The following is a 24,899-nucleotide window of genomic DNA, read 5'->3' as shown; positions in this document are numbered from 1 at the left end:
TGGATATCTGTTTAAGAGACAGAATAATTTAAAAGATGAAAATGATGGGTATGAGAGAAATGAAAAGTCAAGATGAGCCCCAGGACAGATCCATTGCTCTTCCACTGGCATCCTTGGTTCCTTAGCACCTGTTTCCGCCCAACAAACTCTTAATCTGGGGATTAGCGAGCTTTTCCTATAAAGAGTCAGAGAGTAAGTATATGAAGTTCTGCAGGTCACATAGCCTTTGAAAAGGTAAAAAAATAATTCTTAGCTCAGGGGCGTACAGAAAGAGTCTGTGCAGATGGCACCGTGTGCTTCCCTAAAAGAGGCTGAGAGCTGGGCACTTGGGCCACAATTTGCTTCTCTGTCGTTTTGTCCACGTCACAACACTGCGGAGAAAAGCCCCATGGTTGGAGGTGTTCCGAGTGTATTTGGGACCGTTTTTTACACCAATTTCCTCCACTGCAACAAAATGATTTTCAGTAATAATCACATGTCATGGTCAGTAATAATCATTATTTTCTGATTTGCTCCTCTGTTTTAAAATTACTTGAAACAAAGAATAGATTTCCATTTTAAAGTCATTATTCAAATTCATGTATCGACTACAAATTTCACTTTCCAAACCAAAGCTTTTCACCTTGCAGCTTTGGCACTCTGTTTTGCTCTTTTAAATTTTAAACAAAACTAAAGTCTGCAGGTGGGCACATAGAGTGACAAAAGTCAAGTAGCTGGCGTCCTGGTCTTCGTCTCCACCATCACTGTGCTGTTACAGTCCATCTTGAATGTCCTGCTAAAGGCAGTGATGTGTGACACCGCAGGCACTGCAGACCCAAACTGAGTCAAAGTGTGGACCAGCAGTTCTGAACTCTTAGGAACTTACTCTCAAAACAGATCTGTGCATTCAGTTGGCCAAAAGGCACATGAAAAGATGTTCAACATCGCTGATAATTAGAGAAATGCGAATCAGAACTACAGTGAAGTATCTCACCTCACACTGATCAGAATGGCCATCATCAAAAATCCGACTACTTACCATCTTTTCTCCATCTACCCCCTGCTTCCTCAAGTCTCAGAGGATGGGTCAGTCTTCCTGATCAAGACCAACCCTGTCCCACCACCTCTGGGATTAGTCATTCTCTCTCTCCTTATCCTCAGTTTTTATGCATACACTCCATTCTCATCCTAAAAAATAAAACAAAACCAGAGACTTCCCCTGACCTGGCATCGTGTCACCTCTAGCTCCATCCAACCCCCTCCTCTTGTTTGAACAACTTGAGAGATAGATCTACGCAAAGCACAGGTCCCATCTTATCTCTTCCTTGTGCAAATGCGGCCACCAACTATTCATTATGTACAGGATAAACTCCAAAATCCTTATCTGGCACATAAGGCTCTTCAAGATCTAGCCCCTGGCTCCCTGGTAACCTGTATGCCATTGTGGTATCCAAATTTCTGTAATCTGATTTCCAATTTTCTAAGCAATTTTCTAGCTTCCCAGGTAAATGCTGGGAATGGGGGTGGATGGAGGGGGTGAAAGTATGTCTTGTATACCAGACATAAATATCACCATTTTTAGAAGACTCTATCTCCCATTGTAAGATAATAAATTGGCCTTCTCCTTTACCAATCTCTCCTGAGTTGGGTTCGTATGAGTCAGTCCCCCTGAGGCTAACCCACTCTAGCTGCATTGAACAAATTGAACACTTGGACCCACAAAACTGAGAACCATAGCCTCTGCCAGGCGCCCACTCAACCCCCCCTCCGCAAGGCCAAGCTACCCTGTCTAAGGCCAGGCATCTTCCTTCTCTAACGTCTTTGTTGTCACCTGTCAGTTTCCATCTCAATAAGGGACACAAGGCATGGGCTTTGGAGTCAGGAATAGCTGGGTTCAATTCCTGGCTTCCTGTCTAGCTATTATATATACTACCTCCTGGCCATGAGAACTTGGGAAAGGCACTTCACTTCCCTGAGTCTATTTCCATTTCTTTAAAATAGCCATAATAATACTTACATATAGGATGACTGTAAAGATGAAACAGGTTTCATAAAAGCATTTGGTCCTATGAAAAAGTGAGGAGTGTTCCCAAATCTGCATAAGGACAAGATTAATCTAAAGGTCTAATATGATGGTGGGGCCACTTTGGTTCTGATGGGTAGGTAGAGCTTTCCAGAAAGGTGGAGATTATTTGTTTTGATGTTCAATGAAATTATCTGTCATATGTATTTCAGAACATCTTGGAAAATGTATACAAGTCATGAAGACATTGGGTATGATTTTGAAGATGACCCCAAAGATAAGAAGACGCTTAAACCCCACCCAGACATTGATGGCGGATGGGCTTGGATGATGGTCCTTTCCTCTTTCTTTGTGCACATCCTCATCATGGGCTCCCAGATGGCCCTGGGAGTCCTCAATGTGGAGTGGCTTGAAGAATTCCATCAGAGCCGTGGCCTGACGGCATGGGTCAGCTCCCTCAGCATGGGCGTCACCTTGATTGTGGGTATGTTCACATGTGGCCTGTTGTAAAACTGAATAATTATAAAATGACAGTTCCTCACTGTAAGTAATGTTTTGTATTGTTGAAACGTTAGATATTACATTTTAGTGGACGTTGCTCTTGTTTTTATTGTGGTCAAATGCACATAACATAAAGTTTACCATTTTAACCAGGTGTACAGTTCAATGCCATTGAGCACATTCATCGCCACCATCCATCTCCAGAACTTTTCCCATCTTCCCAAAATAAAACTCTACACATTAAGCAATGACTCCGCATTGCCACCTCTCCTCCCAGCCCCCCATCCCTGGCCACTACCATTCTATTCTCTGTCTCTATGAATTTGACTGTGCTAAATACCTCATATAAGTGGGATCACACAAGATTTGTCCTTTTGTGTGATATTCCTATTCGAGTATGGTAAACATTTGGAGTATTTTAAAAATTGAGCATTAGAATTTTTACCCCTAACTCTGTTTTCTTAACCGTTATAATTCATTACCTATCATTACAAATCTGTTTAACACATGAATATTTTTAAAAGATAAAAATTTTTAAGAAAACACAGTAAAAGTAAATAATCTTATTTCAGAGCTCTAATGTTTTCAATTTGAAGTATTGATCCTATGTTATTGAAAAATCTATTAAACTGTTTTTAGAAAAGTTACTGATATAGCTAACAGGAGGGAATAATAACATATTCTTGTATTTTGTAGTTTAACCACGTAGCAATCTATGAAAGCAATTCTTATCTAATTGGAGTTACTAAACAAGGAAATTATTATAAATATGATACGTTGCTATGGTTAATGTGTTTCAGTTTGAGAACTAAACAGCTTTTACTGCCAACTGCTATTTAATAAGCACCTATTATATACCAGGTGTTTTCCCTTACATCATCTCATTTAACTTTAATTCTCTCAACAGTCGTACGAGGTAATTACCACTATACCGTAAAGCTGTTCAATTCCTTTACTTGAAAGTAAAAGCCATATTTTTACATATAATTTTTTTTTTAATTTAAAGGGTTCGTGATATATTTTATCCTGGAAACATAATACGCCTCAAATCTCTTCCTAGTATTGTGGGAGTATGCGGATGACAGGCAGTTGTGTGTTTGACAAGAGCCTGTGCCTTGTCAGTGATTTCCACATTGGTAATTAATTGCTTGAATTCACTTCAGAGATTTGTTGATCTTGGCTGGTATTCAGCCAATGTTATTTTGGATAATCCCAGCGACATTAATAACAGTGGCAGTGCTAATGATAGAAAACAAGGACAGAATGTTATTTCTCAAGATGTGTACAGGGGGTATGTGTTTATCACAAGGAATTATTACTGATCTAGTTTTTAAATTAAATAAGGGCATCATTATGTGTGTGAGAGAGAATTGTTGATAAATCACTTTTGCCTATAATTGTAATGAACTGACTCCTCAACCCTGCCTTGGCCTTGTTCAAACCAGGACTGTTTATCATATGAGAAGTGCAGGTAGGTTAACCTCAGTGCAGGGAATTTGCTAGTTTTGTGTTGGATATAATTCTACCTTCTCAATAAGTCAGTAAAGGAAAACTGTGCTTCTAAAATATAGGTTGACCAAAAAGTTCGTTTGGGTTTGGCCGTAAAAACCCTAATGAACTTTTTGGCCAGCCCAAATACTAAAAACCCAGTTTTCTTACCTTTTTAAAAATAAATGTTTAGAGGGTAGAACAAGATACTCACAGATTCAATCTAGAAAGTGTGCTCATACAGCAAAAAAGAAGATTCAGCCAAAGACCAGGGTATTTGTCCCAGTATTTTCCAAACCGTCTAAGAAGGTTGTCTTCGGTATTACTTTGTGTTTCACAAGTTCTACAGGAATAAGCAATGGAAATCAGTCCTGAAATTATTGGATGTGGTTCTGAAGATGATCCCCCAAATAAGAACACCTAACTCATAATGGTGATGAAATGTGATTGTCATCTTTAATTAGGAGGTAACTGTGGATTTTGAATTCTGTTTGAGAGTCCTTGATTTCCAGACATTGGAACTTTAGATTGTAGACTAACCTTTCTTCAGGAAAGGTGTCTGCCAGATAAACATCTTTTGTCTTGCAGCTCAGAAATTACAGCACAGCAAGGCTCATAGTTATGTAAATGAAACGTCTTTTATTCTGTTTATCATGACCCTAAATTGCTATTCATTATCTAAGCTGCTGGTACAGGTGGCGGCAGATATGTTGTTTGCTTGGAAAAGCAAAAAGGAGCTCTCCTTTATTTAGCACTTACTACATGCCAAGTGCGTGTAATGTACATGACCTCCTTTGATCCTACAGCAGCCCTGGAGGCCAGACCATCATCTTGATCTCACAGAGGAGAACATGCAATGCTCAGAATCATTAAGTAACTTACTGAAGTTAACTTGTAGCCAGTAAGTGTGGGACAGGCTTCAAACCTGGTCCTCTGGACTCTGAAATGGTGTCCGCCGTACCGCACTGCCTGCCATGACGTTAAATGAGGACTGAAAATATGTTTGAAGTGAATAAATATAAATTGTTTTCATTTTCTAATCATTGTAAGGACATTGAGTTACCTCTTTCAAATTTAAAACTTCCATGAATTATGTTACAGAGTTAAAAGCACTCTGCTGGGCAGTGCCTTGCACATGGGGAATTCAATTCATTTTTGTTTCATTCTTTGCTAGCATGGGTTTTGCCAGTTCCTGCAGAAGGTCCCAATTGTTAAAAAAATGTAATCACCTTGGCAGTATCTACAGCAGCCTTTGTGATAGCTCTTGGAATAATTCTTGGTAGAAGCCATGTTGTTAAGGGTAGCTATAGGCTGCAAAAGGTCATTTACTTGCTAAGTAGATTTAGAGCAGTGGTTGTCTATCTTGGCTACACGTTAGATCCACCTGGGAGCTTTTAAAAACCATGCCTCTCGGGCTGCACCTGGAGCATTAAATCAGAATCTCTCGGGATGGGACCCTAGCATCAGGGTTTTTCTTTAATGATTTTTTTAAAGCTCCTAAGTGACTCCGACAATCAGCCAAGGCAGAGAGCCATTGATTTATTGCAGGGAAGGGTTACACCAAGAGACCGGGTATTCAATGAACTAGCTACTTTCATCCATGATTGTATGCCAAGGCTCACCTCAGATTGTTTCTCTCCTCACCTGAGCTTTTTTCCAACCTATGAGATGCTGGGATGGGCAAGAAATCATGACTTCCTCAGCGTGTTCCTGCAGCAATGCGAGACTTTATTATGTGGGAAATGGGCCAAGATTCAGATTCCTTCCGAAGAGGAGAAAGTCTGACAAGGTGTATAATCTCATTCCAAAACAATGAATTCCTCTAAAAAAGTGGGAATCTTAGCCAAAGGACTGCATCTCAATCTTATTTTCCCCTCTCCTTAGACTGGGTGTGGAGTTCTTTTCATTTTGTTGAATGGCAGTTCCATCATGGAGATGCCAACCGACCATCAGTAAACAATGCTTAGAAAATGAAACTAAGGATCCGAAACTTTGGGTCTGACTTCCTTTTTTTTGATAAATCTATATTATGTAACCATGGAGGACTCACAGCATTTCTGGGGCTGACTTTGCCCATCTGCACATCATAAATGACTGTAGCTGCAGCACACATGGTGCCAGAATCAATAAACTAAAAGCCAGACACCGTTATCATCTTAATGTTCTTTTCAGTAAAGCAAGCAATACTTTCTTTTTGATATATAGAATTCCTCCAGATACGAATATCTGTACTTATTTGGGAATTTTCTCCCTTTGTTCCCCCAAATGCTTCTTAATGCAGTGTTTCATAATCATAGCATCACAGAAAAACTTGCTTCTGGGTCCTTTCTGTAATGTGGGAAATATCATTCCACTGAACTGTCATGCATTGACCCTTCATATCTTAAAAGACCTATTAACAGCAAACCAATGAATCATGCATTTTTCTCTTTTTTTAACCCACTCATCTGAGATCTGAAGTGGTGAAGTGACCGTGGGTTTAGGAAAATAAAAATATTTATAGAGAAATAAAAGGCACTCTTCAACTTACGGTTTCTGAATTTCAGTTCCCCCAGTAATTTCCTCAGATGTTTATATCCATGTGCTTAGCTTATATATTGTTTATATCATGTGCTTATTTTATAATATACATAATACAGTATATTTGTATAAGATGTTTACTGGATTAGGTCTATTCTAAGAGGTTTATCTACTGAATTATTTTCTGTAATACAGCAGGGTTAATTAAATTAGTAAGTCTTTATCTTCTCAGTTTTCAGGATTGGATCCTCTCAAAATCACTAGACAAAAAAAAAATTTATTAGCAGACTGTACCCAACTATGTACATGAATATTGTTAGAATTGTAAAGGAGAGTTTTATTTCAGTTTGGACTACAAGAGGAAGCTCCTTAGACTTCAACAAGTTTTTAACCTGAAATAGTCCCACCTGAACATAGGGTTTGATAACTATATAAAGTAATAATGATCAAAAACTAAGATGATGTTTAAAATGCAATGCTGAGTACAGCCTTGAACTGTATTACGAAAATACGGATTGCTATTTGGATAAGGAATCACTGACCCGAAGGCAAGCATTAAGCTTCAATGACATCAGAAGCTGCCACAAAATCAGGAAGGAAACAAAGAGGTTGACAAAAACTAGAGCGTCATATAAAGTAAGCAATGAGAAAGTGTATCATACACTGCATTGCTGTGAGTATTGACAAATATTGTACAACCAGGGGTAGACCTGAATCTCCACACAGTGTCATAAATGCATAGCCTGATGGGTCCAGTCAGGGACTGAGAGTCAGCAGAGGCTAAAGTATGTATGAAGCAATGGAGTTCTTTCCGGCTTCGTTTGCATCTGGATATCCTCATGAAAACAGGCTATAGGTTCCTTTCTTGAAGCATGGAGGTCCTGAGAACCCCCCTTTGTGTACTCCCTTTAGATCTACAGTAAAAAACTCAAATGTATACAGGGGCCAAACAAGTAATGTAAATGAGGGCAGGGTGTCAAATACGAGGCTGCAGGGAAGGGTGGAGACTGCAGCAAACTAGAGAGGGTGTTTCACAGCAAAACAGGGTCAGCTGCTGCACAGGTCCAGCTGCTCTGCACTGTGTGGGAAGGTATTCTGTGTGGCCACTGGATTTTTGTGAATAATCTTAATTTTTAAATGTTGGCAACTGATTCAAAACGTTTTTAAACTTTGTTCTGGATAAACAAAATGCATCCACAGGCTGGACGGGGCACCTAGACCACTAATTTAGGACCTCTGCTGTAGACAAGAGAATGAACTCAACTGGTCTGTTTATTTCAGGTCTGTCTTCCTTGAAAATCTAGAACCTTGTGCTCTCCAGTGAAGTTACTGAAACCTATCTTTGCACGCCAAGAGCTTTCTGCACATAAAGCAGGGGTGTGGTTTTGGTTTGTTTTACTTGAGAGCTCTAGTAATATTGTAGTCTTTGTCTTCATATGAGGACTCCCTAAGAAAGTAGGAAAATAAAATGCCATTAGTCATTTTAGTCATTCTTTTTTCAATGTTCTGTGACAGGACCTTTCATTGGCTTGTTCATTAACACCTGCGGGTGCCGCCAGACCGCCATCATCGGAGGGCTGCTGAACTCGCTGGGCTGGGTGTTGAGTGCCTACGCTGCAAACGTGCATTATCTCTTCATTACCTTCGGAGTGGCAGCCGGTAAGCGTAGTGATTTTCTTAAACTTGCCTTTATTTATTTATTTATTTATATTTTTGGCCACACCACGCGGGATCTTAGTTCCCCGACCAAGGATCGAACCTATACTATGCCCGCTGCAGCGGAAGCGTGGACCCCTAACCACTGGACCACCAGGGAATTCCCTTAAACTTGACTTTATATGTTTCTGTTGGGCATTTTGGCAATGAACTTCACTGTAAGGAAAAGAGACCCATTAAATATTTTGTCCCTTTGTCTCCTCCACCCCAACCCAACCATATCCTATCCTCCAGGAAATACTTTTTAATATAAGATATTAAATATGCCTTAAGCATGAGGAAACGACCTAACAGCTGTACTTGGCCTTCCTAATAGATTTTAATTAAATTTTCTATACCTGGTTCTAAGTGCTAGTCCCTTCTCTTGTAACAAAACGGACATAGTAATAACATTCTCTCATTTAATAACTGCAGAATCCAGCGTGAATCAGAGAAAAATCATTTTCTCCTTCACCCCTGTTCAAATTAATGGAATAGCAGCAAAACCCACATAGATGTAGAGACTCTAAGAATCAAATCCAGAGCGAAGTGTCAGTCCCCAGGAGATGTATAAAAATTGGCTGCCAGGCAGCCCAGTTTGCATATCTGTTCTGCAAAATGTATTCCCGGCCATAATTTCCTTTATCAACAGGTAGCAGAATGCACACAGGTAAGTAGTTTCTTACTCATACAATTGTATTTCAGTGAACCAGAGCCAGCCTGACTTTTTTGAGTACAGAGCTATAATCCTAATAAGTGGCACACTGATGGCAGTGTTTGCATAAGAGTTCAAAGTTAGAGTTTGGAATTCTGGCTTTTTTTCTTCCACTTGCTATCTGTGTGACTTTGGGAAAGTTACTTAACTTACTTATGCCTCAGTCTCCTTATCTGCAAAATGGGATAATTGAGTGCTTGGTTTACAGGGTTGTTGAAATGATTACATGAGATCATCTGTATGAAGCACTTAGCACAATGCTTGGCGCATAATAAAGTCTTGAGCAAATGTTAGCTAATATATAATTGTTATTGTATATAACATGTTTATTATATTATAAGCTTAAGTATATGCTTTTATGGTAGCAGGAGACAGTGAACATAAAAACTCACTGTCCCTATAAGTTGACAAGTTGGTTCTCTGTAATGTACATCTATCCACATATACACCTAAAGCACTTCTGTATCCTGTGAAGCTGAGTTTGGAAACCATTGGTCTGAAGGACTTGATAACAGCTCTTAAAGAACAACTCAGGATGTTTTCCCTGAGGCATTTTAGAAACTTTGCCCCATAACAGTCCAATGAATAGAGCTGGCACGGGGATTTTTATATTATAGGTGAGGAAATAAACTCCTTCCCCTGGGACTAAGGAGCCACACTGGGGTCTCTGGGCAGACACGTGGGAGCCCCTAGGAACTTGATCCGTGGTGTTTGGTTACATGGATTATGACTTGGTCCCCATAACCGGGACTTGAAATTTCTTCCCATCATCTAGAGATGTCTATGGTTAGACTCTTTGTTTAAGTGGAATTTTATTTCTTGCAGTTAGTTGCTTATTGGTTCTCAAGTAATATGATCTCCGTATTCATTCATTTGTTTATTCATTCACTTATTTAATCAACAAATATTTAGGGATACAAGGAATTCGGAAAAAAAAATCAGGAGGCCAGTGAAAGGAAAGTGTTTCTTGAGACACTTTATTGCTCCCTCTTTTTAATACAGGAAACACCCAAAGAAAGTCTCTGAAAATAAGTGTATTCACGTCCTCCACAAATGTATATATATAATTATGTTTAAGTGGAAAATCCAGCTAAATCAGTTAGCTTATATACCGTTGGGCTGTTGTTAGTGAGGCATGGTGAAGCTGATTGACCCCTATTTAGTATAAAAGAAAGTTAGAAGCAAAGATCTGCAAAAAGCAAGTGATTGAAACAACAAAAAAATAAATTAAAGAGATTTTTAAATAAAAAACAAAAATTTTTAAAAAGCAACTGATTGATATATATATGTATGTCACTGTACAATAATGTATGTGTGAAAGAGACTTTGTTGACATCTTTCTTCATTACAAAAAGCATCTGAGGCAGATTTGTTTGTATTTGGTTTTTAACATCTAGGCAATTAAAATTGCATGGATGTCCTCCTATTAAGCAGAAAACTAACATCTGTTTGAGCGATCTTACTCAGCCAGGAGAATCTGGACAGACTTCTTCAGCTTTGCCATTTAAGAGATCCATTCTCTTAAACTTGGCTTCTGGCGACAGCTTTTCCCCGCTATGCATGCTTTTTACTCAGAACCCCAGGATCTTCTCTCTCCCTCTGGGCCTTCTTCTGCCTGGCTTATCTGGGTACAAGCCTGGCCTCTAAACCTGAGTGTGGTGAAGAATTGTTCCAGGGCCCTGCTTGACCACTGGGCTTGAGCCTCGATATCCCCAAGGCCTGTTCTATATGCTCATAGAATAATTGTGCTGACTACGAATCACAAAGTCACATTAGGAAGGGGAGATGCTGTTAAGGACATGGAGAGGGTAGTAGATGCTTGTAGCATTAGGAACGGATTTTTTTTCTCACACATGGGAGTGTTTATTATTAAAACGAAGTTATAATTGGTCCTACTCTTATGCTTTGCCCCTCAATTCGGTTCCTATTAGTTATTTCATTCTGCTGCTGTTTAGAGATCCATAACCACATTAAATTTAGGTTGCTGGTGATTGTCAATGACAAATCAAATTTTAAAAAGTAAACTTTTGTGCCATCAGCAAAATGCAGAATGGACAAATGATCTAGTTTCCTCAACAAGTAAATTGCAAGAGAAAAAAAAAGAGAAATTAAGACTTAAAATATGTATCAGCAAATAGCAATGTGTGGGCCTTACTTGGATCCTGATTTAAACACATTTTTAAAAAATATGGTCATTTATGAGAGAATTGGAAATTTGAACACCTTTGGATATTTTATGATATCAAAGAATTATTCATTTTTTTCAGATAAGATACTGATATGATTATACAGTTTAAAGAATTCTTCTATTTAGAGATTTATACTAAGATATTTGCACATGAAATGATATATTTGGGATTTGTTTCAAAATAATATGGAGGAAGGAGTGTGTGTGTGTGTGTGTGTGTGTGTGTGTGTGTGTGTGTGTGTGTGTTGGGGTAGAGGCGGGATTGAGGCAAGAATTGCCAGGAGTTGATAACGGTTGAAGCTGGGTGATGGGTATGTGGGAGTTCATTAAACCACTTGGTTTTTAAAAGCTTACTCTGAATCTGATTCAAACTGTTTCATTAACCAATAGCCTGTTATAAGTGGTAAGAGGGTAACATTAATTGACAGTGTGCTATCACATAGGTGTATTGCACTTACATATACATCAGGAACACAACACCAATGAGCTGCATGTTTAACTGACTTGGTCAAGGTCACACGGTTACTTATGGGGAGTGGAGCCAGGATTTAAACCCAAGGCCAGCTAGGTTCTTTCTGCTACACATCTCCCCAGCACAATCATAAGGACAATAATACTGTGCTACAATATTTAATATCAAAGAATTTCTTGGTTCTTTAACAAATAATTATTTTTTCAAAATAACCACTGATACACTAATTTTTCAGCTGAGTATTTTGTACCTTAACCCTGGAAGTATCAATTTAACCGGTATGAGAAAGGTGGCTATTATTTCAAAATATGATCACTTTACTTTCCCAGAGAACTTTCTTTTATTCATTCCATTCCTTTGTTATGTGCCAGACACAGTCCTAGGTGCTTGGAAGAGATGTATCGGAAAACACAACAGAAGAAGATTCCTGCCGCCCTCATGGAGCTTATAGTGGTAGTTGTAGGGGAGAAGGGGTCAGATCATAAACAACACACACAATACAAAGTAAATTATACTCTCAAGTACTTACTATAGGAAAAAAGAAAAGTAGGGTAGGAGAGATTGGGAATGGAAGTGGAGGGCAAGAGAGGCTTGCATTTTAAAGTAGGATGGTCATGGGCTTCCCTGGTGGCGCAGTGGTTGAGAGTCCGCCTGCCGATGCAGGGGACACGGGTTCGTGCCCCGGTCCGGGAAGATCCCACATGCCGCGGAGCGGCTGGGCCCGTGACCCATGGCTGCTGAGCCTGCGCGTCCGGAGCCTGTGCTCCGCGACGGGAGAAGCCACAACAGTGAGAGGCCCGCGTACCGAAAAAAAAAAAAAAAAAAAAAAAGTAGGATGGTCAGCTGTATACCTGAAACTAACACAACATTGTAAATCAATTATACCCCCCAAAGTTTTTTTTTTAATAAAAATAGAAAATAATAAAGTAGGATGGTCATGTGAGCATTACTGAGACGATGAACTGCAAGCAGGGGATGGGGCCCAAGCCCTAGGGCTCTCCGAGGGCAGGAACATTCTAGCAAAGGGAACAACCAGATTTTATAAAGAGATAAGCTCCTCACAATTCATATTAGCCAAAGAAATCTTCAGAATTCAATTAATTTTCTCAAACAGCATGCAGATAACTGGAAGTCAACCAACTAGTCAGGATGTAGGACCAGTTTATGGACTATTGAATGTTTTTCTATGTCCCTTTTAAATATTAGGAAATTAGAGATTTCTGCCTTTTGCGGACTTCAAACTCATAGAAGTTAATTCAGAGTTTGGTTCAAAATTAAGGGTAGCCGTTTTGTTCATCCTCCTCTACCCCGTCACGCAAATGATTGCTATGTTGCTTCCCTCGCTGAGGCTTGGCAGGTGGCTTGGGGACCTGCCCCTGCTTTCGCTGGGAATTACTTAGAAGCTGGCTTAATTGTTCTTAAAACAAGGTTATCCATCTGAGGAGCAGTTGGTTACTGGCCCCTGACAGTTGCTGAAGATTATCACTGCTCTAAGGTAAATAAAGGAGGCAGGTTGCTTCTTGGAGCTTATTTTAGAAACTGAAGCAAAATCCTTCTGCAGCAATGTGCTGGCAGCCGGGCAGATGAGCAGTTCAGGATGAGAGGCAGTGCAGGCAGTGGAAAGGGACCAGACTTCTGCAGCTGGGTCTGAATTCCAACCCGGATTCTCCAGTTACCTGCTGCAGGGTCTGGTGAAAATTTCTGAATCTCCGTGAGGTTCAATGCCCCCTTTTATAACATGGGTATAATCACAGGTAGCTTTTGGATTATTGTGAAACGTAAATCAGATAAAGCCTGAAAAGCAACTGGCACATCCTCACCACTCAGTTAGTGGTAATTGTCATTATGTTTGCATGTATGACCGCTCTGCTCTCCTTCCAGATTCAAGTAATTCTGAAACTATTAAATGATGCGAAACTAGGGCAGCTTCTCGGCTTTGGGGAGTGCTCTTGGTCCAAGTCTCTTTTCTCCTGTCAAGCTGCTATCCTAATGTCAGGAGGTTGTGAGCATTAGAACCGTGTGTGGCCCCATGACCACCTGAAGCGGGGCTTATGGTTTCCCTCTGTGTGTACCTAGAAGTTAAGAACACAACCCTCAACCTCTTGGCTAGCATTTTATTTTATTTCACATTATTTTATTTTTAAATTTAAATAAGCTTCATTTATAGAGCAGTTTTAGGTTCAGCAAAATTGGGCAGAAAGCACAAAGCACTCCCAGTACACCCTGCCCCCAAGAGACACAATCTTCCCCACCAGCATTTTAATTTTGTGCCCGTAAATCACAAACCGTTCCTATTTTCTAAGAAAGATACAATTAAAAACCAGAGACGCAAATGCGTGTTAGGTGATTTTGACATCTAGTAAGCTACGTATCCTTATAGGTACATTTTAATTCCTTTTATTCTTCTAATTCATTTGGGAACACATTGGCCCATTCCTGAGGCTTCTGTAAATTGCCTGGAGTCACTCTGCATCCCCTTGTACATGAGTACTTTCCTGTGTATTAAGGGCAATTAGCAGCAGAGCCCTCAGAATCCATTCATTCTTTCAACAAATCACTAAGCACACACTGCATGCTCTGAGCAGTGCCCGGCATACCAGCGGTGATAATACAGACACAGTCCTGCCCTGGTGGAGCTTATATTCTGATGTGAGAATGCAGACTTATTTTATTTATTTAATTCTTATATATATATTTGTTATTTATTTATTTAATATAATAGTTTATTATTATTATTGGAGTGACCTATGCTGAAAAGCCTGTTGGGGGAAATGATGGACTAGAAGTGGGCTTCTTTGGGTGAATATTGGTACTTGCCCCTCGAGCTCCATTTTTACAATCATGATTATTTCTTTGTTTGAAAGAAAAGTTATAGAAACTAACATAATAAAATGCAGATGATCTTTAAAGGCTGCAGATTCGGACTATGGCCATTTACGCTGTGCCGTGTGCCTTTTCTTCCCTCTCGGGTGCGCAGGCTTTGGCAGCGGGATGGCCTACTTGCCGGCCGTGGTCATGGTGGGCAGGTACTTCCAGAAGAGGCGCGCGCTCGCCCAGGGCCTCAGCACCACCGGGACCGGGTTTGGCACATTCCTCATGACGGTTTTGCTCAAGTACCTGTGCGCAGAGTACGGATGGCGGAATGCCATGTTCATCCAAGGCGCGGTGTCCCTGAACCTGTGTGTTTGCGGGGCGCTCATGAGGCCCCTCTCTCCTGGGACGGATGGAGACGACCCAGAAGGGAAAGAGCCACACGTCCTCCCGGCTCACTCCACCGAATCTGTTCGGTCCAGTGGACAGCTGGGCGGAGCGGAAGAGAAGGGGGGCGGCCCCGGCACCGAGGACTCCCTCGGGGACATGCCAGCCCAGGCGTGCCACGAGAAGGCTGCACACAGAAAGGACATGTGCGCCTTTCGGGTTCTGAAGACCGTGAGCCGGCTGACCATGAGGGTCAGGAAGGGCTTCCAGGATTGGTACTTGGGCTATTTTGGGACAGCCTCGCTCTTTACCAATCGGATGTTTGTTGCCTTTATTTTCTGGGCTCTGTTTGCGTACAGCAGCTTTGTCATCCCTTTCATTCACCTCCCAGAAATAGTCAATTTGTATAATTTATCAGAGCAAAACGATGTTTTCCCTCTGACTTCGATCATAGCAATAGTTCATATCTTCGGAAAAGTGATCCTCGGCGTTGTGGCCGACTTACCTTGCATCAGCGTTTGGAATGTCTTCCTGATGACCAACTTCACCCTAGTCCTCAGCATTTTTATTCTGCCCTTGATGCACACGTACGCTGGCCTGGCAGTCATCTGTGCACTGATAGGGTTTTCCAGCGGTTATTTCTCCCTGATGCCGGTGGTGACTGAAGACTTGGTGGGGATTGAGCACTTAGCCAACGCGTACGGCATCATCATCTGTGCTAACGGCATCTCTGCGTTGCTGGGACCACCTTTTGCAGGTAAACCATTCAAGGCTTTAAGAGCTTAGAGTGCATGTAGAAAGTCGTGTTCTCATTTGTGTTAAAAGTCCAGGATGAATAAGAAGGAAGTTTCCATTTGTGTACATGGTCCTTTTTTTTTCCCATTCCTGCCCCCAATTTCTGTTATAAATTTTAGCAAGTTAGAGGTCATTCTTTCATATAGAATGTAGATGAACTTTTGATCCCTAACCTGTGAGATCAATGACCAGGCTGGTAAAGCGCACGGTGGAATAGTGCAGAGCCCCTGCCCCGTCCGAAAGAGACAGCCTCTACCCTGCTCCAGCGGATTTCCATCACCAAGAAATACAGAAAATCATTGCTAGCTCTTCTATGGTTAGCCCCCTCCCCCCGCTGTCCAAGAGAAGCTAGGACTCTGCACTTAGGTAACATCTCCAGTTGTTCAAAACACTGTGTGTAGGTCCAACAGAGCACTTCCGTGGATCTAGCCCTGTAGTAGTTTCCTACTGGTGCTGTAATAAATTGCTACAAACCTAGTAGCCTAAAACAATACAAATGTATTATCTTACACTTCTAGAGGTCAGAAGGCTTAAGTGGATCACAATGGGCCACAATCAAGGTGTTGGTGGAACTGCATTCCTTCTGGAGGCTCTCGGGGGGAATCCATTTCCTCATCTTGTGCAGTTTCTGGAGGCTTCCTGCTTTTGGGCTCCCGGCCCCTTCCTGCATCCTCTAAGCCAATATCATAGCATCTTCTCATCTCTCTAATTCTGACTCTCCTGCCTTCTCCTTTCACTTTTAAGATGCTGGTGACATTGAGTCCACCGGATAATCGAGGATAACCCCCATCTCAAGGTCCTTAACTTAATTCCATCTGCAAAGTCCCTTTTGCCGCATAAGGGAACATTTACAGTTCCCAGGGATTAGGAAGTGGGCATCTGGGGAGAGTTGGGACATTCTGCCTACCTCTGGCCCAGAGGCCACCAGTTGGCAACATCTAGGGTGAGGTCTCTCACATGTATTCACCTCAGTTCAATGGAGATTTTCCTTCTTGCATCGGGTATACCGGAAGCCGTAGGCACCACCAAGGAGTCCTGTGTCTGGGCCAGGTACCTCTCTGAGCCTGTCATTCTGGGCAGGTTTTAAGCTTTGTGGTAGGTAGACCCAGTCCCCAAGAGGCCAGGTACTGGGCAAAGGTGACAAAGTCTACCCACTGTCCAGGGATTGGAGGCAGGAGCCCACAAAGTATGGCAGGGGCTGGGGCCAAATGTGAAAACAAAGGTGCTCTGTGGAGGTGGCTCGTAGGGCAGCCAGGCCAGGCAGGACTGGTGACAGTTGTCAGAGCTGCCAGAAGTTCTGTGCAGGGTTTTAAGCTAACCTGGTAGAATCTCACCTGTTCAGGTGCCCCCATCCTCTGCCTATCTGGCTGCTCCAGGCCCTTTATCCTCATATCCTCTGCAGAAATACTTCTTCCCAGTGGATGGGGGAACCTCATGGGTGCAGGACAAAGCCCCCCCCACCCCTTGCTTCCCAGTCTGTCTACAGAGCCTACAGTCACCTGTCCTAGAACTGCGCTGGCAGAGGGCTTATGCCAACACAACCATTTTTAAGTCCCCCTCAGGACTGAAGCTCAAGAAATCATAGATTTTTACCTATTCAGCTGACAACACTGGCAGCTGGCTGACAAAAGGTTTAAGGCCCAAGAATTGCTTTAGGAACCCCAGAGGCTACATATGGGGCCCCTCCTGGATCAAGCTGCTCCTATACAGAGATGCAGGCCAGCATTTCTAGGTGCCAGTGAATATCTACAGCAGTGCTGCAGACCATTATATTGGCAGTGGAAGAGTCAGTACTGCTCAGTGATCTCGTAGTATAGAATTCTCTATCAGTTAGGGATGCACTTGGTTATAAGAGAACACCCTGACAATGGTAGCTTAAACAGAGATTTGTGTCACATAACCAGAAATCTAGAATTCAGAGACTAGATGATATTGGGGCAGTATCTCAAGATCCTCTTGGCCTTTTCCTCATGCTAGTGGCCTCATGGTCACACAATGCCTGCAGTAGCTCCAGCCACTACATCCTCATTTATAACAAGAAAAAGGAAGGAACAAAAGACTCAGTCCCAGAAGACTTCCACTTATATCTGATTGGCCAGAACTGTGTCACGCAGCTAGTCCAAACTTCAAGGGGAACTGAGAATTGGAGAATTTTACTTTCCAGCCTCTGTACTAGAGGAAGGAAGGAAAGGAGAAAAGAACTGGGATTGGGGGGTTGGATCAGTCAACCAATGGTAACTTCCAAAGGAGTTAAATATCCATTAAGGGGATGGGGACATTATCAGTGGCTCATCCACCCTCTTGTTGGAAGTCCTTCAGATACATCGTATGTGGAAACAGAATCTGCCATTGATGTTTCTTTGCAGGATCCAAGGGGTACTTTCTGCTTCTAATGGTCGGTCTGCGATTATTTGATACTGATCCATCAGATTGCAATAGCAGTATCACACCACAGCCGTGAGGTGCGGCAGAAGTAATTCATGATCAGTGTTAATTAAAGCACCAAGGTTTGCCAGCATGGTTTCCTTATCCCATCCCTATGGTCATTTCCTTTTCACACACTTGGATTCTAGTGCACTTTCTTGAGCGGAACAGAAAGGAATTATAACTAGAAGAAGACATGGAGTTATACCCAACCCTCAGTCACCAGGTCTGATCTCTGCTTGCTTCAACGTTCCTCCCTAGAAGTGGAGTCTGTAGCTGAATTTGATACACCATAGATGGTAGAAACCATTGTATTACAAACCTGACATGAATATGTGTCAAAGGCTGCCATGGGGACTCTAAAATCAATGTTCTGATGTACATCTCCAGGCCAGCAACCTAAAGGGACCTCTCCTTCTTTTCGTTTGTTTCTTCTCCTTCCACTGAATTCACGCACTGAGGAACGCTGAACAACGTGATTGGCTAACTGTACTGTGTTTAATTCATTGACTTGCCAGGCCAAGGAGCCAATATTGCAAGAGATGCAAGGCCAGCCTTTACGCGTGATAGTGCCGAAGTGCCTGGCAATACGAGTGACTAAATAACCGCATTAAATTCTTGCTAGAAATTCCAGGTTGGCTAGAAATTCTTACTTACCTTGATGTGCTAGAAGGAAAATTACTGTTCACGTTAGCTTTTTCGTTTTTAATGGGTTTAGAAATGAATGTGTTTTCCATTTTTCAAAGCGGTTCCTACTGGCACTAAAAAGTCTGGTACAATTTAGTAGCATGTTGGACAATCACACGTTTCCATTTAGGAGAAGAATGTTCAATCAAAGATACTGAACAGACATTTCAACCATGTCACTCAGCAACCTGAACTTCGTGATGTAATTCATTTATAATGTTACTGGGCATTCAGTTCATCACTTTTAAAGATATAATAGTAGTACTTTTCTAGATGTTTCCAGGGTAAAGTATAGCAAAGCTCAGCCACCAGATTTGACTGACCAAGAACCTACATGTATCTCCAATATTTGCACAAAGTATAACACCCTAACAATAATTTGTAATGTTTTTTCATCAAGAGCTGGGAACCCTTATTTAATAAGTAAGAAAAATAGCTGTCACTCCTCATTTGACAGACTCAAATGAAAAAGAAATGCAGTTTAATAGGGAACCAGATTTTACTCTGAAGCTGTTGATTTCAGTGGATGGTTGGATCAGGACTGCCAAGGATCCAAGCTCCAAACCAAGGGACTGATGAGTTCAGGCCTACAGGGAGAGATGGTGAAGGATGAATGAGGCGGGCATCTTGTCTGAAACATCTTGTTTCTAAAGAGCTCGTCCCCATGTGTTGGGCCAAAGCACATGGTAAAGTACTGTCTCCTGACCTGCTTTGCATCTGACTTGGGACTGGGTTGAGTTCAGACTAGTGGAGATGGCAGGATCTGGAATCGTTTCAGATAAAGGTAGATTGGAAAAACCTATGGGATTAATCTAACATAAAATTTAGGACTACTCCAATTTGTACCAAACTTGTTTGGTAAAGTTGAGTGCACTTTTTGAGAAATTGACTTGTGAGTTACTTTAAAAGAATAGGGTGTGTGAAGATGCTTTTACAAAAGTTTATACTTTTAGGGGAAAGATGCAAGGTCTTAAAATATAATTAATTCAACATAAGGCTGTAACAATATGTAACACACTTAGCACACATTTTCTGTAGTCTGTGGAGACAAGAGGGAGGATGGAGCAGTGGGAAGGAGATGGTAGGGTGTTCTAAGGGTGATGGTTTATTACTGTCCCCCCAGAAGGGAGAATAGTACATGTACAGACAAGGTGTCAAGACAAATATGTTTGAAACTCCAGAATATTCAGAATGGCTTGTGCTTGTGGTTAAGCTCTGGGCAGCAAGAGAGGTGGACAGGGGCCATATCACAGAGCCCTGGAGCTTGTACTCAAACACTTGTAACCGAAAAGTACATAAATAGTCTGAACTAAGTACAAATTAATTCTCCAGTGAGGATTTTGTCCTGAGTCCGTGTTAGGCAGTGATGCGAAATCAACTTGTTTCAACTGTTGGTTATTTAGAGGCATCATTTCCTACTCTCAATCACTTGATCGTATGAAAAGGGAGGATTTAACGGTTACACTGACAAGATCAGCTTTCATATGGGATGAGTGGGGTATGAGAACCTCATTTATATGTATTGATTTTTTTAGAAATTGTAGCTGAAGATAGAGCTGTCATGTACTCTGCTTATAGAGACACACCACTCAGCGTTATCTGCAAGTGAATTATTCACTTCATCATAATTCACAGTGGTCCACAGCTGACAAATGGTGGCACCGAGCAAAAGTTGGGTGTGTTTTTGTTCATATGTCACTGTGTCTTTCTGATTCGATGCTGAAGCTGAATCACTGTTTCTGGATTATATGTTTAATCTTATCTGTCCTTCTAGTCTCAAACTGGAAATTAAGAAAAGATGATAGAACATTTACTAAGCCACATCTAAGGACTCTGGTATTCTCTTCTTTTATATATCAAATAACAAACTCAAAAACTTGGTTTACTTTTAAAGTATATCCAGGTTCATAGCTCTTGAGGGGTTTTTTAAAAGTATACATTTTCGATGCTGTTGTTTGTTTTTCTTTATGACAGCCTTGACTCATCCAGGTGCATTAAGCACTAGACACAATAAACAAGAGATACAGATAAGCCACAGGAAGTCAGAGATAGTAGTTTACACATTTAGCAGTTGCTTTTGTGTAGCTGTTTGTTGGTCGAGAAGGTTATAAGTTGTGTTTATGCGTTCATTTGCCAATTAGAAACTTTTTAAAAGATAATTTTCTTAAAGTGACCATGGAATGCTGTGTTTGATCATTAAATCATTTATATTTTTCTTATGTCTTTGCTAATTAATGCACTTGTTGAAATGGAAAAAGTGAATGCTTATATTTACATTTTTACCATAAATAAAATTCTGTATATAGCTTAATCCTCTCAGTTTGCATAGCTGGCTATGTGGGCACCAAGACACGTGACTGATCCTTAGGATTAATAACTGAAGTGAATGAAACATCATAGTTTCTGAGATTCCTTTTTCACATTTTAACAGCTCTGAAATCAGAATAGCTTGTACAAAGTTCTAAGAAAATATCAAGTCATATTTTAATTGATGATACATTTCTTTTTTATTGATACATAAGACAACGATGCATCACGTAATTCATGGTGCCTTAGAATCCATGAAATATGGTAGTATCTTACAGGCCCTAGTAAGATCATTATATGAAAGTATTAGACTATAATAGTAAAGTATTTTTTTTAAAGGACCGATAATTTAGTTAGCATTTAAAGCTATGTCTTTGGCAATTTAAACTTTCACAAATTTAAATATATATATTAAAGGTTTATAGCTGTAAATGTGAATTTTATAAAACCTGGAAATCTTGATTCTTTCTAGAACAGATATTTACCCTTATACTTCAGAATGAATGAAAGTTCAAATGTCTTCTGCCCAGCCTCTTTGTATATACACGAGAATCTTCTTCAGAAGAGTTTTCAGGTTTTAGAAAAGATTTGTGTTTATATGTGTGTAAAAAGAAAATCATTAGATTCACTTTTTGCTGCTGGCTTTGTGCCGGCCTGAGAGTTACCCCAAGGGCTGTGGGCCAGAAGATTCTCCCTATAGGTCGGCCAGCTACTGTTTCAGTGCCTTTAAAAGTACCCCAGTGACTTCAAAGATAAATGCAGCCGTCCCCACGCACCAAGAACTCTGGTTCCAACAGCCCAGACTTAAAAATGGCTAAATGAACGGTTGGGGCATTAAATGACATGTAATAAATCCTTAGAGAATTATTTATAGTAGCAATAAATGCTTGCTTTGAGTTCTTGACTTTATTTTCTCAACTTCATTACACTGAATATATTCTTTTTTGTTTTGTAGGGTGGATCTACGACATCACACAAAAATATGATTTTTCCTTTTATATATGTGGTTTACTCTACATGGTAGGAATACTCTTTTTACTCATTCAACCGTGCATTCAAATTATAGGACAGTCCAGAAAAAAATACATAGATGGTGCAAATGTGTAGTGTCCTGTTATGTTCCATGTAAGATTTCTTTGCCATACTCATGCCTACCTCACATGGTTGCTGTGAGGAGCCTGTGACATATCATGGGAAAGTACGTTGTCCCATAACTGGCACAGTCGTTTGTAAATGCCATTGTCATGGCTTCGTTTGAAAGCAGCACTGCCTTCCTGTGCAGGGAGAGGCATTAAGGACTACATGCATCTTAGAGATGACCGTGTCCTGCAAAGACAGCCTATTAAATCATTGGTAGAAACGCCCTCCTAAAAAGTATCTCATCATCCACTAAGACTAGGGTTTTAGAAACAGTTTTGAAAACAAAGAATTAAAGCTTTTCAACCCAACTACTTCTTTTTAAGATGAAAATAAGGTATCTAAGTGCTTCTGGAAATCTTACAGATACAGGTCTCCCCTGCTTTTTGAAAGCGCTTTCCACTGCTTTGCTTTTATGAAAGACCTACGTTAGTACCTGTTTTCACTCACCAGAAGAAACCCAAGGAGGATTTTCGCTTTTACAAAAAGAAAAGGGGAACCACGTTCAGCGTTTGTTTTGCTGCGAACCTTTATAGAGGCAGCTCGGCCGGAGCAGCAAGAGTGGCGCCGTCAGGCTCCTTCCGGGGAGCCACATTCGGCAATTCAGCCTCAAGTCGCCATAGCCGTGAACTGTGTCTGTGAGCATCTGTACTTGATCTCGATCTATTTTGTGCATCCATGAGCAAGATGTGACCTAAGGTCATGGCTTCTTTGCTTTATGCCATTTCAGTTCAGGTTTCACAGAACACTCTGCTTTCAGATAGTGGGGAAAACCTGTAAATGGGTTTTAAGCAGAAGACTATGCTGGATTTCAGAAATTGTTACAGGGAGCTGTTGATCTACCAGTGTCAAACAAAAGCAGGCTCTAACTTCAAAGGTAATATATTTGGTACAATTAAAGAAACACAGTGTATATTTTTATTAAAGAATTCTGCAGCTAGGGCATACAATTTCTAAATCTTTCTCTAAGAAGAGCATTTGCCGTTACTCCTAATTCAATATTATCCAGTTATAAACTGAACCTTGAGACAAAACCTTAACAAATAAATATTAATAATCTCCTTAGTGAAAGTCATATTCATGCACACAACCACTGAATCAAGGGCTACGATTCAAGCACTTTTGTTCATTTCATTGGCCTCTTAGTTTATGAGCACGATCTGAGGCCTATAGAAAACATTTTTTCTGAGTTTCTCCTGCCCAGTAAATAAAATAGAAAACGAATTGCTGGTTAACATGTAAAGTTGGTGGTTAAATCGTCTGTCAAGCATGTTACTAATCCCAAATATGAGACTATCAGGTTGTGAGGATAATAAAATGCCCTTGGTCCAAATGTCTGTGCACTTGACATTGCAGTAGTGGTAACAAATAGCCCTTCTCCAGTGTCTTGCTGTTCTATGGACAGTTCATCTGCCTGAGCTCGGCACCGTTTTTAAAATAGTTCTCTTGGTTGATTTCAAACAGAAGATAACCGTGATCCATGATATCACACAATGCTCTTCCCTTATCGGAGATCTCTATTTTTCTAAGCCAAACATGTTTCACACTGCAGAATGTTCTTCCCAGAATCATTCTGAAATTTCTGGCTGCCTTACTTGTTTACACATATTTCAGAACTATTTAAATTTCCACTTACAATTTGCTCATCACACACACACAAAAATGCTTTAATATCATGGCCAGTGTCTTGGGTCAAATTTATCTAAAGTGAGTACAGACCATTCTCAGTTATCCTTGGTAATTAGAGGCAGGAATGGTACTAGTAATTGGAGTCACAGAATGTTACCCCAGCCTAATTTTAGCCATCCATTTCAGTCTTTTACTCCACCAAACCCTTTAGAGCTGTTAACAAGTGATTACACGGACACGTTTCCTTTTTGTTTCATCTCCACGATTTCCTGCTCTAATGTCTAGTGGGAGGGGTTGGGTAATGAAAGAGACCACCAAAATAACAATAATCGTAAAAGGCGGCTAATGGAAAGGAGAAACAAAAGCATGGCTAACATATGCAATATTACCTCCAACGATTAAAGAATTGCCTGTAAATTATTCTAGATCATAAATCGCATGTCATACTCCATTTGGTCCAACACAGTGACCCGTTTGTTATCATGACATCTTTGGCTGCTGTGAAAGAACCCAGCTCTCTGTTTTTGATAAAGGTAATCTTAAATGCTGAGGCAACGTTTTTCTCTATATATATTTACCATTAAATTAGGATGATAGATTGAAAAACATGTTGTGTGTTTTAAAACTGACTACATTACTCCCTTACTTTCATTTACTGACAATACCAAATTAACAAGAGGTGGTGTTAAATACTGGGAATGGTGCTATACAGCTGATGCATTTTGACGCTTGCACTACTAGTTGTACATCACAAATACGAACTTTTTATCCAATGACCCAGCTTCAGTTAAATATCCAAGTGAGACCTGCTTATGTTCAGTCTGTCCAGTTGTTCGTTGATTTACCATATTTTTAGAAGTGGTGATCTCTACCAAATCAAGTCCCCGTTTTACAAAGACAAAAGTAAAACCTACTTGCAATATTCATGTTGCCAACAGAAAAAAAAGAGAATGCTTATAAAGAATTACAGCAAATACATTATTTCCTGTTTAAATATATCCTGATGATATTATATAGGGTTGATTGTATATTTGTTATGTGCTTTATAGGTTTCCCCTCACATATCCAAATACTTTTCATTTACATACAACTAAATAAATTTTGTCCTCTTTAAAGATGGTCAGTGAGTTTTTGTACAAAA

At 40.5% G+C, this 24,899-nt stretch overlaps 1 protein-coding gene across 1 annotated transcript; it reads left to right on the top strand.

The window, feature by feature from the left end:
* Window positions 1-2,227: 2,227 nt before the first annotated feature.
* On the top strand, window positions 2,228-22,099 carry SLC16A14 (solute carrier family 16 member 14). The gene is made up of 4 exons (XM_065880995.1): window positions 2,228-2,486; window positions 8,027-8,170; window positions 14,559-15,536; window positions 21,948-22,099. The coding sequence occupies exons 1-4, from the start codon at window positions 2,228-2,230 to the stop codon at window positions 22,097-22,099; spliced, it is 1,533 nt and encodes a 510-aa protein (XP_065737067.1).
* Window positions 22,100-24,899: the final 2,800 nt, after the last annotated feature.

The sequence above is a fragment of the Phocoena phocoena genome, chromosome 7 (genome assembly GCF_963924675.1).
Source record: "Phocoena phocoena chromosome 7, mPhoPho1.1, whole genome shotgun sequence".
Taxonomy (NCBI): domain Eukaryota; kingdom Metazoa; phylum Chordata; class Mammalia; order Artiodactyla; family Phocoenidae; genus Phocoena; species Phocoena phocoena.
The sequence above is the reverse complement of the archived record's forward strand: the minus strand, read 5'-3'. Positions and strand labels throughout refer to the sequence as shown.